The sequence below is a fragment of the Pituophis catenifer genome, unplaced genomic scaffold (genome assembly GCF_029215685.1).
Source record: "Pituophis catenifer annectens isolate HBS135680 unplaced genomic scaffold, rPitCat1.0.hap2 SCAF_1, whole genome shotgun sequence".
Classification (NCBI taxonomy): domain Eukaryota; kingdom Metazoa; phylum Chordata; class Lepidosauria; order Squamata; family Colubridae; genus Pituophis; species Pituophis catenifer.
The window spans coordinates 334,382,481-334,400,343 of record NW_027256881.1 but is presented as its reverse complement, the minus strand read 5'-3'; the positions used below and the strand labels follow the sequence as shown (position 1 = coordinate 334,400,343).

The window sequence follows — 17,863 nt, the reverse complement described above, 5'->3', positions numbered from 1 at the left end:
TTAAAGGACCGAGCAAAAGTGGCTTCCTGAAAAATCAAGCTAAGCCAGGGCACCACTTGTTTGTTTTCAGCCTTAGAGTGATGTACAAAGCAATTTGTTATGACTTGCTCAGCAAACCCTTGTTAAAAGATCCTGGCTTGGCATTATGGGTGAGCGGACATTATACAAGATCACATTAGGCTGCAAGGGGAGCACCTAAGTTCACGTTTAAATGTCTCCTAAAAAAAAAAAAAAACCCGTTCAGCTTAGACTAATCGCTCCTATGCAGCTTCATCTATCAGAGAGTGGCTTCGGAAGATAATGGGGGAAGGTAGAGAAACCACAGAGAGGTCGTTGAAGAAAAATGGGATCAAAATGTAATAAATATTTGTGTTTTCATTGGAGAAAGAATGAACGGATGTTCTTGTCCTTTGTCACAAATATGACCAATTCTTGTCCTTTGTCACAAATATGACCTAGAAGGAACCAAATTTGACCATTTACATCTAAAAGGTGGGTTGAAGGAGGCAGAATTACACGGTTGAGGTTTCTTTTTAAGGCTGAAGTAGCTATCAAAGGCTACTTCTGTTGTGGGTGGTTACACGAGAGCTTTTTCTTCTTTTTCTCTTTGCCGTTAAGAATATCTCCCCTTCTCATTGCCCCAGCTGGTTCTCAAAGAAAAAGAGAGGGGAAAAAAAAAACACTGCCTCAAATTTGGCCAGGATGTATGGCGTGTGGAAGAACAGAAAAGAAAAGAAAAAAGGGAGAGAGGGAAGATAAGATTACACATTTTTTCAGTGTTCCTGTCAAGTACTGTGCATTGTTGAAAGGAAACACTGGGCCCTTTCTTTGCAAGTAACCTTCCTCGTGCGCACGCTCTATCTCAGATACGGAGAAATATGTTCTTCTCCGTTTGCAAACTGCCCTGCTTACTTGCACATACATTCGGTTTTGGGAAGGGTGACCAGGAGGAGTTCAGCCATCTTGGTTCTAACATTTCACTTCTGGCTAACTGCAAATGAAAATTAATATGGAGTTTTCCTTCTTGGGTTGCATTTTCCTTTTAAGCCAGTGGTCCTGATTTGATAAGTTGAAGAGATGTGGATTTCAATTCACAGAATTCCCCAGCCAGGCAGCACAGCTGGCTGGAGGATTCTGGGAGTTGAAGTCCACACATCTTCAAGTGGCTAAAGTTGAAAAACACCGTTTTAAATGGTAGCTTTCATTGCAGAGAATGAAAGCTGATTACTTAGCAGCCACGATTAGGAATATTTTACCCAAAAGATCTGGGAACTAGTACTGTAAAGTCTTCTGCTGTATAGGTAGTCCTCGATTTACAACAATTGAGCTCAAATTTTTTGTTACTAAGTGAGATAGTTGTTAAATGAATTTTGCCCCATATTACAACCATTCTTGCCACATTGTTAAGTGAATCGCTGAAGTTGTTAAGTTAGTAACCGATTGTTAAGTGAATCTGGCTTCCCCATTGACTTTGCTTTTCAAAAGTTTGCAAAGTGTGATCACATGACCTCAGGACATTGCAATTGTCATAAAAGTTGCCAAGCACCTGAATTTTGATCACATGACCAGGGGATGCTGCAAAAGTCGTAAGTGTGAAAAACAGTCATAAGTCACTTTTTTCAGTGCCGTTGTAACTTCAATGATACAAAATGCAGAAATCTTCTCAATCTCAGTAGCTTTAAGACGTGTGTACTTCAACTCCTAGAATTCCCCAGTCAGTATTTCCCTGGAATTCCCCAGCATTCTGGGAGTTGTAGTCCACACATCTTAAAGCTGCTGAAGTGGAGAAATAACAATCCAAATAACCTCTAGGGGGCAGGAAAGGGAGGCCACACACATTCTTTGCTGCCTCCTATTGTTCAATCAGATTTTTACAGTCAAGACCCCCCCACACACACACACACCATCATTCCAGGTTTAATGAGACCCTGAGAAAAAACTTCAAATGCCGTAGTTGATTGAACCAGTGATTTTCAATAATCTCTCTGCCTTGAAAATTGTGACAGGGCAACCTCAATGAACTCACTTTAAGAAGTAAAGATACAATTCATATTTTAATAACTTTAATGCTGGGGACTTTGGCTTCTGCATCCACGCATCGAAAAAACCTTTCTGAATAGAAAATGCAAAGACCAGCTCCCTTGGCCTTTATCCTAGATATTGTCATCCTGTTTGATACATTCTGTTTGATAATGTACTCTGAGTTCTTAAAAGAACATGCTTGATCAAGAACAGGGACAAATTCCAATATTCTAAACAGTTTGGCAACTTTTTTGCAAACCCACTGAATTCAGGGTTGCACGCCAAGGGTACTCCGATGACCATCGTTTGTGAGCCTCTGGAATAAACTGTTCTAGTCTGGGAAATGGCAAAAACTCTTTTTCTAATATATTGGTGTTATTGCCAAAATAAATTCCTGGTCACAATGCCCACTCCTGAAATTAATTTATATTCTACCAAGTAGATTCATTTTCTTTGCCTAAGGGAGAGATGGAAACATCTGCAGACAGAAGAAAGAGAATGAGAAAATTTCGGAGAACTGCAAAATGGGCAGTGGGAACAATGCTTGAATTATTGGGGATCGGAGAACCTGCCCCCCAATATCCCCAGGGCTTATATTTATAGGAGACCATTTTTGACAAAAAAAAGACATTGACAGCATTGGTGGTGAATACATTTCATCAATCCTCCCATTCACTCATTTTTGAATAATAGAGTTGGAAGGGACCTTGGAGGTCTTCTAGTCCAACCCCCTACTCAAGAAGGAGACCCTGGCCTATACCATTTCAGACAAGTGACTGTCCAGCCTCGTCTTAAAAACCTCCAGTGATGGAGCACCCACAAATTCTGAAGGCAACACATGCCACTGTTTATTGTCCTTAGTGTTAGGAAGTTTCTCCTTAATTCCAGGTTGTTTCTCTCCTTGATTAGTTAACATCCATTGCTTCTTGTCTTGCCTTTTGGTGCTTTGGAAAATAGATTGAAACCCCCCCCCCCCAATCTTTTGCCTTCCAAACTCACAACCACCCCAGCAGCTGCTCGATATAAATCAAAAACTCCAAAAGGGAGAAGTAAAGAAAATTGGAGGGGTTTTTTTGTTCTCAGAAGGGAAAAACAGCCAGGGAACCATAGCAGAGCAGACAGCAAGTCTCCAGTTGAAGCAAGAAAGCGAGGCTGAACAGAGATGGGAAGAAAGGAGAGTCCTGGAGCGGTGAGAAGCAGCCAGGAAGAGAAGAAGAAAGAGAGAGAGAGAGAGAGTGAGAGAGAGAGAGAGAGAAGCCGTCAAGGACCTGGATACAACTCAAGCAGGTCACTCTAAAGTCCTGGCTAGGAGTGGCACAAAGTTTGCCAGGGTTATTTTGAGCTTTTGGGATCACATTGGGAAACTCCTCCAAGCTACAGTGGCACCAGCAGCTGCCGTAGCCACCTTGCCAGGAATACGGATGTTCCCAAATCCACACTGTGCTTGTGCTCGCTCCCAAAAAAACAGTTTCAAGAGAAATACTTGCCAGGGTTTTAATCTTTAATTGGGGAACTGCAAAGCGGGAGAGAAAGAAAAAGAGTTGGGGGGGAGAAACCCCCCTCCATGCCACTCTGAATTCACAGAGAAGCAGATTTATCTCTCAGCTGGATGGTGACATTCTGTGCATGCCTGGAATAGAGCAGAAGCAATTTTGGGGTGACAGCAAGGGGGAAATTTCAAGCGAAGATTTCTTTTCAGAACTAAATCAACCATTTAAAATCCCCTAAGGGTATTTTTCCATAAAGACATACAGCAAAATTATAGCTAAAGAACCATAACTCCAGTTGTTGAAAACCTCTCCCAACGAATTCTCTGAATGCAAAAAAGCTGGGCATTTCCTCGGATGCCAGCTCTTGTTTTTGAAATTTTGGGGTTAGGAATTCAGCGACTAGTTTTCAAATAAAACCCAATGAACGACAGAATGCCTGATAAAAACAAAACAAGAGGACTCAGATCAGCAGAATTTTACAGATGGAAATCAGTGCTTTAAAAAGTCTATGGAGATTCTCAGTCATGCAGATCAGTGTTGTCCCAAAGGTGCTTTTTCAAAAGGCAACTGGACTTAACAGTTACAATTACAACAACACAGTCCTTTCAGAAAGAGTGCTAATGACCAGATGACTGCAAGGAACTGAAATCCTTCCATTCTCTGCCATTCAGTCAGAACTGAAGAAGCTTCTTGGATGAGAAGAAAGACCTCTTCAAGGAAAAACAAAGGAAGTCCAGTTGCCTTTTGAAAAAGCACCTTTGGGACAACCACAACCTGGATGACTGAGAATCTCCATAGACAGTCCTTTTATAGAGAGTTCCACCCCACCCACCCCCATCTGCATCATTCAGGTGACCCTGAGGGCACAGATAAACCTCCAGGTGGCCTCAACGACTCTCAGAAAGAGTGCTAACAACCAGATGCCTGCAAGGAACAGAAATCCTTCCATTCTCCTCTATGGGCCACTGATGGTTCTCAAAGGTGGGCAGCTCAGCCTTTCAGATAATTTAATCGCAAACAAATTTGGCTGGATTTATACAACAGAGTGTGTGACTAACCCAATAAAAAGTGTTAGGAAATTTGCAATTCAGCATGTTGTGAAAACCCAGCCCTTGATATCAAAGGTTATATATGAACCAGGCCACTACTTTAAGCCACGATATGGTTTATTAGTTGGCAGTTGTGATGCTGTTTGTTTGCAGTTTGTGGCTGCAATATGTTAAGTTTTAGAGTTTACGTATTATAGGAGCTCCTCCCTTAAGGCTGTATAGCAGCACTATGATGACACTTCCAACCTGTTCTTTTTGTTTCGGTTTTGTGGTTCCCAAACCTACCCCTCACCAGGGTTTCTGGAAGTCCATGGCTTAATTGCTTACTATTTTGTAATGCATGAAAGGCAAGATGTAATGTAAACCTTAGCTTAATATACCTTTTAAATAATTAAGTATTGGAAACTCCTCTCCATACCTAGGATTCCTAGGAATCGTGAATCTTCTCATAAGTATCACATAGCCACACCCAGCCTACGTCTCATCCTATCCATTCCAGTTTTTATTCCCCCCAAAATGGATTCAAGCAGCTCCATGTAAAACATAATGGAAAAGTCATCTCGACACATGGGAATCTTGAAATGGGTGGCAAAGTAAAGAAATATGTGCCATGATGTCATTACATACCTGGTGTCAGATGTCATCAGGCAAATATTAAGTTGCATTTTTTTTCCCATGATGACATCCTGGCATTTTGAATCCTCATTGTGATGTATTGTGGCTTGTTACAGATGTCACTGCCCAGACATCGCCGGCCTAAGAATTCATGGAGAATTTGGAAATGGAGAGTCTAGAAAAGTGCTTATTTATTTGAAGCTATTGTTGTTATTGTCCTTAGGAAAAAGATACCTGACTTATCAGTTATCTTGGGGGGAAAATATTTTATTTAATGTGGAAGCTTTTGTGATCCCAGTCACTTAAAGCCTCTTTTATAGAGTCAGGATTGCTATATTTACTTTGTAAAATGGTAAGATTAATAGAAATTTTGATTAATAGACACATGCCTCCAATTTAGACAGTTAAATTTATAAGAAATGTATCTTGAAGTGTAAAGGACATATTTTTAGCATAAATATTTGCTTTTTGATCTGCAGATGGAAAGAAGGCAGTAGCTTTAAAAAAACATTTTTTTCACTCTAAGAAAGGAAGAGATAGGACACATTATTTTAGAAGAGATAGAAAAAGGGGTGAAATACTACCGGTTTGCTCCAGTTCAGGCGAACCGGTAGCAATAAAAATTACCAGTTCAGGCAAAGCGGTAGTAAAATAAAAGCTACGATCCAACGATCACCTGTGCCGCAGGGTTTAGCTTCGCTAGAAAGCAGGATTTCCTGCTTTCTAGTGAAGCTAAACTGCGCGCCATAGCTGATCCCACTCCCTCACTGTTCTACTTACTTTCCCAAGCCTCCTTTTGGTGCGTACTGCGTGCACGCGCACATTTGGTACACACTGAGCATGCTCACACAGCACGCATTTGGCGCACATGCACGCGTGCAGTTCATGCTTGGCGCGCATGTGCAGCCAATGAACTGGTAGCAAACCGGTTCAGATTTCACCCCTGGGTAGAAAGAAAAGGTTGTGATATAGTAAGGAAAAGTAGGACTATTTCTGAAGTGACATGCAGACTTACAACCACAATTGAGCCCAAAATTTCCATTGCTAAGATACTTGTTAAGTCAGTTTTGCCTCATTTTATGACCTTTTCTTGCCACAGTTGTTACGTGAATCCCTGCAATTGTTAAGTTAGTAACACAGCTACTAAATGAATCTGGCTTCCCCGTTGACTTTGCTTGTCAGAAGTCATGCAGTTGGCAGTTGCCAAGCATCCGAATTTTGATCACATGACCACAGGGACATTGCAATGCTCATGTGAAAAACACTCATTAGTCACTTGTTTTCAGTGCTGTTGTCACTTTGGACAGTCACTAAGTGAATGGTTGTAAGTCGAGGATGTAAAATCATGTCTAAAATTCAAAGTTTTATTATCTTCCCACATATTAAATATCCCCCCCCCATTTTCATTCACCAGACAAACAGCTTAACTCTCTTGTGATTAACTGCCATGAAGAACCTTGTCTAACCAGAAGATGGACGTTATTCAAAGACAGGTTTTAAATCTATTCTTTCCACGTGGCCGTTTTGAAATATAGGTGCCTTAGGACAAATTAAGCTGAATTTGCTTATTAGACTGATGTTGATCAAGGTGGATGTGAAGCTCGGGAGAAGAACTGAGTGACACATCGCGCAGGGGCGTGCAACGACTTCCTTTGGGAGAGAAAGAGCTGAGCTTGTCACACAACCATTGCTATGGAAGCAGCAAGTGAGAGTGGCACCTGGCCTGCAATTGGGAAGGCCCAGGTCAATAACCCTTGAAGCTTCACTTAATGTGCTATCTCTCAACTCAGCCTATTCCGCAGAAATAGGAGGAATATTGAAATGAAAGGAGAGGAAGATGCAATTAAGGGAGCATCTCCTGCTGAGCTTTTTTTGCTCCTAGGCAGTGATGGGATTCAAATAATTTAACACCTGGTGGTCTTCCGGGTGCGCTTCAAGGTGTTGGTCATCATCTTTAAAGCGCTCCATGGCATAGGGCCTAGCTATCTTCGAGACCGCCTGCTGCTACCGACGACCTCCCATCGACCCGTGCGCTCCCACAGAGAGGGCCTCCTCAGGGTGCCATCAGCCAAACAATGTAGGCTGGTGACCCCCAGGGGGAGGGCCTTCTCTGTGGGGGCACCTACCCTCTGGAATCAGTTGCCCCCAGAGATAAGGAGAATCCAAGACCTCAGTGCCTTCCGCCGTGCCCTTAAAACCCACTTTTTCCAGCAAGCCGGGCTGGCTTAAGAAGAAATTTTTAAATGTTTTAATTGGTTTGTGATTTTTAACTTTTGGGCCAAATTTATATATATTTTAATTGTTTTTTAATATTTGTATTTCATGTTCTTAATTCTGGCTGCACACCGCCCTGAGTCCTCAGGGAGAAGGGCGGTATATAAATTGGAAATAAAATTAAAAAATAAATAAAATAAACAACCGGTTCTCTGCCCTAATGACCGGCTGGGTGGGCATGGCCATGGTGGGCATGGCCAGGGGGTGTGACAGGCAACACTCGGCCTCCTGCACCACCACCACCCCAGGAGCAAAACTGGACTGCGGAGGGGGACGCACCGCCCCCCACACCCTGTTTCGGGCCTAGGAGGCCTCCCTGCACTTACCGGGAAGCCAAAATGGGGCGCGGGGGAACTCCTGGAAGGGGAGGGGAGGGGCCAGCCAGCAATTTAACTACCGATTTGCCCAAACCGGCCCGAACCAGCTGAATCCCACCACTGCTCTAAGATAACTCCCATTTTACCACCCTGTAATTCCTTCACTCGTGAATTTCCTTAAAAAGAAATCCTCTCCAAGCCTGCACCTCTGTTCTCCCATTTAAAATACAGGTAGTCCTCAATTTACAACCACAACTGAGCCCAAAATGTCTTTTTGCTAAGCAAGACAGTTGAGTTCTGCCCCGTTTTATGATATCTTTCTTGCCACAATTGTTAAGTAAATCACTGCAGTTGTTAAGTTAGTAACACAGTTGCTCCCCTTTGATTTTAATTGTCAGACCGTCACAAAAGGGGATCGCATGATCCCGGGACCTTGCAACCATCATAAATACACGCCAGTTGCCATGCATCTAAATTTTGATCACATTTATTTTTATTTATTTTTAATTTTTATTTAATTTCTATACATGACCAGGGGGATGTGGAAAATGGTCATAAATCAATTTTTTCAGTGCCATTGTAATTCCGGTCACTGAAGAAACGGTTTTAAGTAGAGGACCACCTGTGCTGATGCCTTGCTAGAGTTAAGGGACCCCTCTCAAGTTCAGAGGCATACTGCAGACTGTTAAGGAATAACATGAGTGGAGAGAAAAATTCGATCTCAGAGAGAAAAAATATTTGAGGGCTCAGAGGAGTCCCACTTACGCCTCAAGTAGCTTGCTGGAAATCATTGCATTGAGCAATAAGGTCTCAATTTTGCTTATGGATCTGCACAGATTTCTTAGGGAAATCGGTCTAGGGCAGGGGTGTCAAACTCAAGGCCTGCGGGCCAGATCTGGCCTGTGGGGTGCTTAGATCTGGCCTGCGGGGCCACCCTGAAAACAGTGAGGGACCAGCATGCCGTGCCTTTGTCAGCGTTGCAGCCGGAAACGGAGCTTGAGAGCCCGTTTTTTTTGGCAGAGCACTCGTGCTTGCCACAGGCGCCCCCAACATGAGTGACATCAAGCAGGCCACGCCCTCTCTACCCCCCCCAGGTCAAACACAACCCTGATGTGGCCTTCGATGAAATTAAGTTTGACACCCCTGGTCTAGGGAAAAGGAGGGGGTATTTCATTAAGCACCAGGTCAAGAAGCAGTATGATACAATATACAAGGAATCATCTCCATTTGTCTGATCGAATTATCACGTGGCCTGGAGCAGGCCACATTTTCTCTGTTTCCCTGACCTGTGAAATGGGCACAATGTGGCACAATGGCTACTTACAAAGGTGCCTCAGGCCAAACGGTTGGCTCATTACATTTCTATTTCTTAAAGAAGAAAACATTTCCCACACTCGTGGATCCCTTATTATTTTTTTAAATCTTTGTGAATATTTGGGGGCGGGGAGGGAATTCTTAAGAAACTGATTTTGGCTAACAGAACAAACCTTTTCCTCTTTTTCCCAATCTCTAGCCTACTGTGGCCACAGATATTTGGATTTAGAATTCTGAAATGAACTGTAGAAGGAAAGAAATAGGACTGCCAGGAGTTCGATCCTGACTGGCTCAAGGTTGACTCAGTCTTCCATCCTTCCGAGGTTGGTAAAATGAGGACCCAGATTGTTGGGGGCAATAGGCTGACTCTGTAGACTGCTTAGAGGGGGCTATAAAGCACAGTAAAGCGGTATATAAGTCTAAGTGCTATTGGGGAAGCCAGAATCCCCCCCTCACAATCTTAGAAGACTCCTATGGGCCAGTCCTTCTTTGTTAGCCTAGCTCAGGGGTCTGCAACCTTAAATACTCAAAGAGCTATTTGGACCCGTTTCCCACAGAAAAGAAAACACCGGGAGCCACAAAACCTGGGTGGGTATGGCCAACTCAATGGCACTCACTTCCACCAGTCACATGTCCCCCCATAGCCACGCCCACCTAGCTGGTCATTAAGGCAGAGAACCAGTTGTTAAAAAACACCAGGAACCACAAAATCCTTTTAACATATCTCTCTCTCCTTCCCTCCCCCCACTTTCTCTCCCTCTCTCTTTATGTCTCTCTCTCTCCCCCTCTCTCTGTATCTCTCTGTCTCTGCCCTGGCCACTTCTCCATCCCCTTACCTTCTCAGGCCAGGCAAGGAGTGACTGGGAGGGGAGGGCAAGGGGCGGGGCCATCCAGTGGTGGGATCACCTGACAGGGCGCCACAGCAGAAGGCCCAAAGAGCCACATGTGGCTTCGGAGCCGCAGGTTGCTGACCCCTGGCCTAGCTTACCACAGAGGGTGGCTTTTGGAAGGAATAATAAGATCAGGATGTATTCTGGTTTGATAGATGAATCAAATGTATATAGCCATCCATGTCCCCCAAAGGGGGATCTGGGCGGTGCACAATAAACCAAACAGCCAACATAAAACAGATCAAAATCTAAAAGCCATAGTAGCATAACAAACATACCACCTTGTTTGAATTCCAGATAGAAGCATAATTCGGAGACCAAGAACTACATGACCTCAAGAGACCCCATTCTGGATCTCAGCAGAGCACACCTCTGAGATGCAAAAGACTAAATTTCAGAGAATGCACTCAACTTGTTCTGCAACCCTCTCCAAATTCCATTCTTTCTGTTTATCGGAATATTTTTTTACGGGATGCAATCGTCCTAGTTGAAGGATTAACTACTGTACACATTGTCTAATGGGAGAAAGTTTAAATGTAAACTCCTCCACATTATAGCAACCACAGTAAAGAACTTTTAATAAAATGGGTCTTTTCAGCAGAAAACGGCACCTGTATCACACGGCTGGATAACTATTGGGCTAGCAAAAATATGGTAGCCCTTGCATTTGATATCGGCGGATTACAGTCCTTTGCTTTTTTTTTCTTTTTTCTTTCTTTTCAAAATATTGGCCTTCCTTACAGAAAAAGAATTTTTCAGGCAGAAGTTTAAAAAGTCAAAATGGCGGCCAGAACCGTGAGACTCAAAGCTCTCTTTTTTTATGTGCTTGCAGGACTTTTAATTGCCAACTTCAGCTTTGTTTGAGCATACTTTCTATACACCTCTGTTTTACAAGTCTGATTTAAAATAAATAAACAAATAGATCTCATGATTGTGCCTACAGTAATGTCATTTGCTTTCCAGTTAAGGCCCTTTCTCAACTAAGGGCTAACTTTAAGGAAATACATTGTTATTTTTAAAAAGCCCTTCCGTATTCATTCAGAAAATTAGTGCTTCCTCAGGGTGACCGTGGAAAGTAAATTGTAAAAAGGAACCCTTCAGAATTCAAAAGTTTTACATTTCAGCTGAGCTTTGAAACTGGACTAAGCATTCATTGAATTTCGCCAAATAATTCTACTCCTCTGCCACTCTCAATCACTCAAGCTGGGGTATGCCAAGAGTTTGGGAAGGCCCCCATCCTTTTTTTAAATGGCCTAAATGCAGCCTTTCCCAATGAAAAAAAAAAAGAAAAGAAAATTGCAATCAGCCCCATTTGCTTCCCACTTCCAGTCTTCAGCCTGCCCAGAACTAAGGAGCTGAGATCCTTGAATTTTGGGGAGATCCCTGTATTTTGGGGAGAGGTTTTTATAGAATGCACTTTTCATTTGCAGTAAGGAAGGAGTTACACTGCGACGAGGAAAGAATCTTGGTGTTCAATAATTAAATAAAATATCAGGAATCGATAAGAGCGAGAGAAAGAACAGCCTGCCACGCTCCAGGGGACATAACTATAGAAAGTCCAGAGTGAGGCTGTGCCAAGTCAAAATGCGCCTGCTCAAATATTTGGCCCACCACAACATCAGGCATGCCTGCTACAAAACTTACAACAGGGAAAGGAAGGAAACCCACAGAACGAGGGAAGAAACTGCAATGCCAAACCAAGGCAGAGGTGCAAGGTGCCCTAAGTGGCACATGGGAACTGTAGTCCCCAAACCACAGCAAAAAAAAAAAAGGCCACTGATGGGGCTCCAGGCCATGTACTTGTTAACACAACTGGCTTGCTCTCCACAGTGAAAGCAGACCCAATCTGCAGTAGAATTCATGGCTTATCTACGTCCCATGAGCGTTAATACATTTCATTTGCTATTAATTCAAAATGCAAAGGACGGCATCTAAGCCAAGACATTGTACGTTTTGTGTGCATTTTACAGAATATATTTGCCTGAAACTTTTCCACAAGCAGTGAACGCTCCGGATTCATAGTTTAGCAAATCCGGCTGACAACTTTCTCATAAAACATACCCAGCATGAGGTGTGAATATTTTAAGGCATGAAGGAGCAGCACAGTTGTAGGAAATAACTACGCACACACACATACACTTGGGATTGAACAAACGGCAGGACACACACTCTTCTCTCCCATCTGGCTACACACTAGCACCATCTTTCACACATGCATCCCCGACATTTTTACACACACATACACACACACTGAAAGAGCATGCAAAAGAGACCCATATGCTCAACAGCTCCAAGAAACCTTCTCACTCTGGCAGCTGCACTCCACAGCCAGCTGCACACATTTTTACACACCTTTTCTAGTGCAGGCACATTTTTTCCCCCTACACAGCTTTCCTGAATGCTGGATGGTACGTAGATATAGATGTAGGTATAGGGCCTACAATGCAAAACCCCTGGGTGAATTCTTAGATCCAAACCCCAAGAGACCGGAAACCCATTCCCACACGTCCTGGGCACTCACCTTCTCTAACACTGTCTAAAACACACCGTTTTTTGCACACATGCTTGTTTTTAACCCTATGTCCTAAAGCAATCTCGACTCCCCTCACATTTCCTAAATCTCTCTAAACTCAGGTTGCAGAAAAGGGGTTGGGGGGGGGGAGAAAGAAGTCCACCCATTCCTGTTTAACCATCTGTCTGGCTCAAAAGGCTGGCAGACCCACAGGGGGATTCCCACGTGCACCTGGAACAGAAAGAGCCACCAAAGCCAAACCTTCCACCAAGTTGTCAGCGTGGGATAAGGAGTGTTAACATCGCCCCCCCCACAGACACACACACACACAGAGACAGACTTATGTTCACCGAAGACCATCCTGAACCCTCAACCCAGACCGACCCTTCTGCCTCCCCCCACCCCCGCAAACCCATATTCGGCGGGCAAAGACCAGTCCGCGCGCGCGCGCGAATGCTGTGGAGAAAAAAAAAGATATAACTGTTTCGGAGTAAAAGCGGGGAGGCGCACCCGGGCGGGGGGGGGGAGAGAGAGAGGAAGGCGGGTGGGAAGGAAGCTGGCAAGCGAAGAACAGAAAGTAATTAGCAAGGATTAAAACGACCTGCCGGAAAAAGGAAAGAAAAAAAAAAAAGATCTGACGGCTAGTGCAGGCTCCACCGGAGGGGCTGCAGAACACAACGCCAGTCCTGTCCTTCCTTTCCCCAGTCTCCCCGCACACACACACACACACACACTCCCCACACACACTCCCCACACACACACACCCGCCGACAGATATGCACGCACACACTTTTTGCAATTGGCACAACTACGGTTTCTTTCTTTCTTTCTTTTTTAAATTAATTGCTGGCGGACGCGTGGGGGGGGAGGAGGTGGAGAGAAAAGAAAAGGGAGAGAGAAGCGGGTACATAAAACCGAGCCACCTCGCGACCACGCAGGCAATGTGGGTGACAAAACTGCAGGGAGAAAGCAGGAAAAGCCGAGGAGAAAGCAAAAAAAAAAAAAGAGTGAGACGAAGCGCGGCAGGGCGGGAAGGAAGGAAGGAAGGAAGGAAGGAAGGAAGGAAGGAAGGAAGGAAGGAAGGAAGGGGGGGTGCGAAGGAGAATATTTGGGGGGGGGGTTGAGAAAGCTTTTTAATTACCTGGGCGAGGCAGAGGGGTGAAGAATACATCTCCGAGCTTTAGCGGAACAAACGGTGGTGGTAGAGGAGGAGGAGGAGGAGGAAGAGGGTGGCGATGATGATGGGGGGGGGGAGGTTTGAAAAAGCAGATCCAAGCGCAAAAGTTACTGAGTCATTTCGGCGGCGGCTGGAACAGTTTTCTTGACTCCCTCCCTCTCTCTCTCTCTCTCTCTCTTTCTCTCTCTCTCTCACTCTCTCTTTCCCTGGCGATGGATCGGTGCGGGAGGGGGGGGGAGAGAGGGAAGGGAGGAGACGGCGAGGGAGGGAGGGAGGGAGAGAGCAGAGGGTGGGACCAAAGGGGGGGGAGAGAAATGCATTTAAGAGGAGCGGATTTAAAAGAGGTGGGGGGGTTAAAAATAAATCAATTAAGGGCGCGCGAATCGCATCAAACCGCCGGAAGAATTACGCGCGGGCATCTGTATAGACGCAGAGATCAGAAGTAATAATTTTAAAATTCTTTTAATTCGGTGCAAGCGGGTCGGGACGGAGAGGGAGGGAAGAAAGCGAATGACACGCAGCCGTGGAAGTGTGACCCGGTAGGTGTCCCACGGAAGAGTTGGAAGAGACTTAGTCCCGAAGAAGCGCGCGGATACGGCCGCAAGTTTTCAAAATGGGGGGGTGGAGAAGCAATAAAAAAGCAACAACAAATGGAATAACACTCGATCGCTCCGATAACCTCCCGGGAAAAGAAGGAAACGCTGGATCCATCCTCTTCCGAAGAGATCCGTCGGATCCGGAAGGGATAAAAGATTCTCTATTTTATTTTTATTATTATTACTACTACTACTACTCAACTAAGAGTTGAGGGGAGAAAGAGAGAGGATTTGAGACTCGCTCCCCAAACTCTTTTTTTTTTAAAAAAAAGTGGCTGGAAATAGCCCTTAACAAGTTGGAAAACGCAGGACAAAAATAAGTCTCTCTTTTAAAAGTTTTCCTAGGAAGCCCCCGGGGGGAGGGGGGGGAGCGGCAATCAAAGGCCTAAAAGGGAATTTGAAATAAAACAGCGCAGTTTAAAGGAGGAAGGCTAAAGCGTAAAGCGGTTCGGCTCGTACAGCACACATGCAGACAGGCAAGGCTGACCTCGTTTTCGGAGGAGAGGGGAGGGCGCGCAGGAAGACTTCTTGGGCCTTACTTCCGAGTAAGCATGTACAGACTCGGGGAGATGAGAATTTGGAGGAAAACCAACTAAAGCTGTCCTTGAAAAAAGTAAAAAAAAAAAAAAATCCCCAGTGAAATGTTAGAAAGAAGAAAGTGGAATTTTAGAAGCAACCTGTCCAGAGGCAGAAAGGGACCAGGAGGGAAAAAGTGAAAGGGAAAAAAAGGAGAGCAAAAAACGCGACCGACCCGAGTACGGGTTTGATCCTCGCCCACCCACCCCCCCGTAAAATCCATTCCAAGTTCTCCCTTTTTGCCTATGGGGTGGGGGCGACCTCATCTCCTGTAAGGTAGGAAAAGCTAATACAAAATGTTAAGACATCAGCAGCATGAAACTTTCACATACGTTTTTCTGCAAGCAAGTAAGACAGGTAGACAAGGCTCTAATTTAGAGAAATACTTTTCCCTTTTTATTTTTTTTGCAAGAACCACCATCCTTAACCCTTTTTAATCTCCCATCTGCAAACATATGTAGTTTTTTAAAAGGGGTACAGGCTTGCCCCTTTTAACATGTCAGTATCATCACCGACCTCAGGGCAGGGATGTTAAAAACTTCAAGTCCTGGTCTGCCTCCCTTTCACCAAGGGTATTATAGTACAGCTCTATCTCAGTCTGCCTGATGCGGGGAAATCAATTTAAAAATCGTGTTTACAATAATAAGATGCTGTCTCTCTGGACGTGTATTAAGACTAAGGATAGTGGGGAGAGAACTGTTAAGTTTTTCCAGCCACGCATAACCTTAAGCAACTTTATTCACCAGTCCCCGTGAATTCGGTTGAAATGCTCAGCACGCCGAGTGTGCAGTATTAATGGAATTTAGGAAAACAGGTTTAAAAAAAGAGCAAGTTGAATCAATTACCTACTCAGTAACTGGTGGTGGAAAAGTGTGAGTGAGTATGAGTGTGGGATAGTATTAAAATAAAAACAGAGCCAACACGTTTTCTTTCTCCAGGACTTTCCAACTTCCTATCTTGGAACAGGTTTCGGCTGTCACTGCTCCAAAATACGGTTTGAAAAAGCAATCTTAATGTAGATCTCCAGACGCTGGAATTCTTAGCTCTGGGAAATCTAGCCCCCTCCTTGATATTCGGGGCGTTTGTTGCTAGATAATGAGGTTTCTATGCCTCCCACTTCCAAAACACGGCCAGGCCGTAGCGCCAGGCAGTGGAATGAATGGAGAGAGAGGCCGAGAGTTTCTTTCCTTCTCAAATCCCCTTTTCCTCCAGTTATTCAGCCCTCCCCACACTGGAAAGGGAGGAAGAAGGTTAGCCACCCTTTCTGGGAGCAACTCCTTTCTTCCAACGGTCAACCAGCGCCCTGGGGGCGACACCACTAGGCGGGCCCACCCGAAGAAAATGCCCAGGGCTCAACTTCGGAAGCGCAGCCCTCTAGTCTTATTTTTCCGACACATCACCAGTTTCTCCACAAAGGTGGGATCGAGATAGAGAAGCGAATCAAAGGAAACTGGGGAAATAAGAAGGGCACCTCTAGAAAAGGGGCAACAGGGTGGGTAGCAGAAGAGAAAATAAATGTTTCACTGGCAAGGCTACCAGTTACGCGTCAAAAGCCGCAACTCCTCTACCGCGGTTAGACAGGCGCTTCATGGCAAACCGGCTCAAATTTAGTGACGGTCTAAAGTTTTAAGAAGTCCTGTTATTAAACGTGGCCGGCACTCAACCTTCATCATCTCTGGGCCGCTGGAGATTTCCTCTGCCCCAAAAAAAGGAACTTTAAAAATGAGGTCACCATGAAGACTAGGAAATTGTCGGCTTGGGAAGATCACCCGCCATCCACCCACCCACGCGCACCTAGACAAAGCAAATCACACGCCAAGATCTATGGAGTCCCTTGAGGCCCTTTAATCTGGAATTAAGGCCACTAAAACAAATGGGATTTACTTTTGAACTGGGAGAGCCGGGAAGCACGCTCTTAACGCGGACAATGTGCGCACGCAAATCGCACGTGGATTTATTTAGCATCTTGGAGGATCTAAATAGAAAGTGAATCTGGGAGGGAGGGGGAGGAATAATCATCAATAATTTTTACTTCTTTTTTTTTTGAACAGTTGACTGAGTAATAAATAAGTCGGTAAATAAATGACAGTTGCGCCCAAGGCTATCACGGAGATAATTGGTGGCTTTTGAAAATGGGCCCTCTCTCATCCAAGCCATTTAGAAAAGACCTTCTGCCCACCTACCAAAATGGCATGAGATAGAAGAACAGATTCGAAATTATTCGAGAATAAGGATTGGCCTAGTGACCTCAAGAGGAAGCGGTTGCCTAGGTCTTGGTTTCTATCTTGGCAAGGGTGGATACTCTCCCGTAACAAAAAGAACCCCCCCCCCCCAACATCCTGCACGCAGAAACTCGACTAGGCAGAGTTGGCGCTTCCAGACATTCTTTCTACCAGCTAATCTTCCAAGTGGGCCAGAAGCTCTTTTGTCACAAGATACCCGAGGCAAGATATTTAAGAGACCAGAAGCACCTTCCCCGGAACCACAGGCGCTAAATATGCAAAGCGAGAGTCCACATTTGTAGTCAGAAGTCTGAACTCGGGCCACGGCCGACCCCAACAGGCCGAACTCTTCAAGCCATTCACCTTTTACAGAATTTGTCCTTTGTGGTTCCTGGCAGGTTTCCTTCTCGGTACCTTCTTGATCTATTGGCACAGCCATGCTTGGAAGACGCAATCTTTGCCGCGCCTCAGTGGGGTCCTGACTTGTCCCAAGTTAGTACACCTTTCTTTCTTTCTTTCTTTCTTTCTTTCTTTCTTTCTTTCTTTCTTTCTTTCTTTCTTTCTTTCTTTCTTTCTTTCTTCTTTCTTTTTCTTTCTTTCTTTCTTCTTTCTTTCTTTCTCTTTCTTTCTTTCTCTCTCTTTCTTTCTTTCTTTCTCTCTCTCTCTCTCTCTCTCTGCTGGGATGTCCTTGAAATTTTTACTCCCACCTGGCCGACCAGAAAAGCTCATTCCACTCTCTGGATTAAAAAAAAAAACAGAAATTCCGTCTCTCCTGGTTGACAGGTATTTTCACTCGGTTTGAGTCAAGG

At 44.6% G+C, this 17,863-nt stretch overlaps 1 protein-coding gene across 3 annotated transcripts in view; it reads right to left on the bottom strand.

Annotated features, from left to right (window-relative positions):
• NFIC (nuclear factor I C) overlaps positions 1–13,821 on the bottom strand; it is a 176,393-nt gene extending 162,572 nt beyond the window's left edge. For all 3 annotated transcript variants that reach the window (XM_070943687.1, XM_070943701.1, XM_070943693.1), the window contains exon 1: positions 13,625–13,821. In XM_070943687.1, the coding sequence (XP_070799788.1) occupies positions 13,625–13,654 (30 nt within the window). In that variant the 5' untranslated portion in view covers positions 13,655–13,821. The remainder of the gene's footprint in view (positions 1–13,624) is intronic.
• Between the last annotated feature and the right edge of the window lie 4,042 nt (positions 13,822–17,863).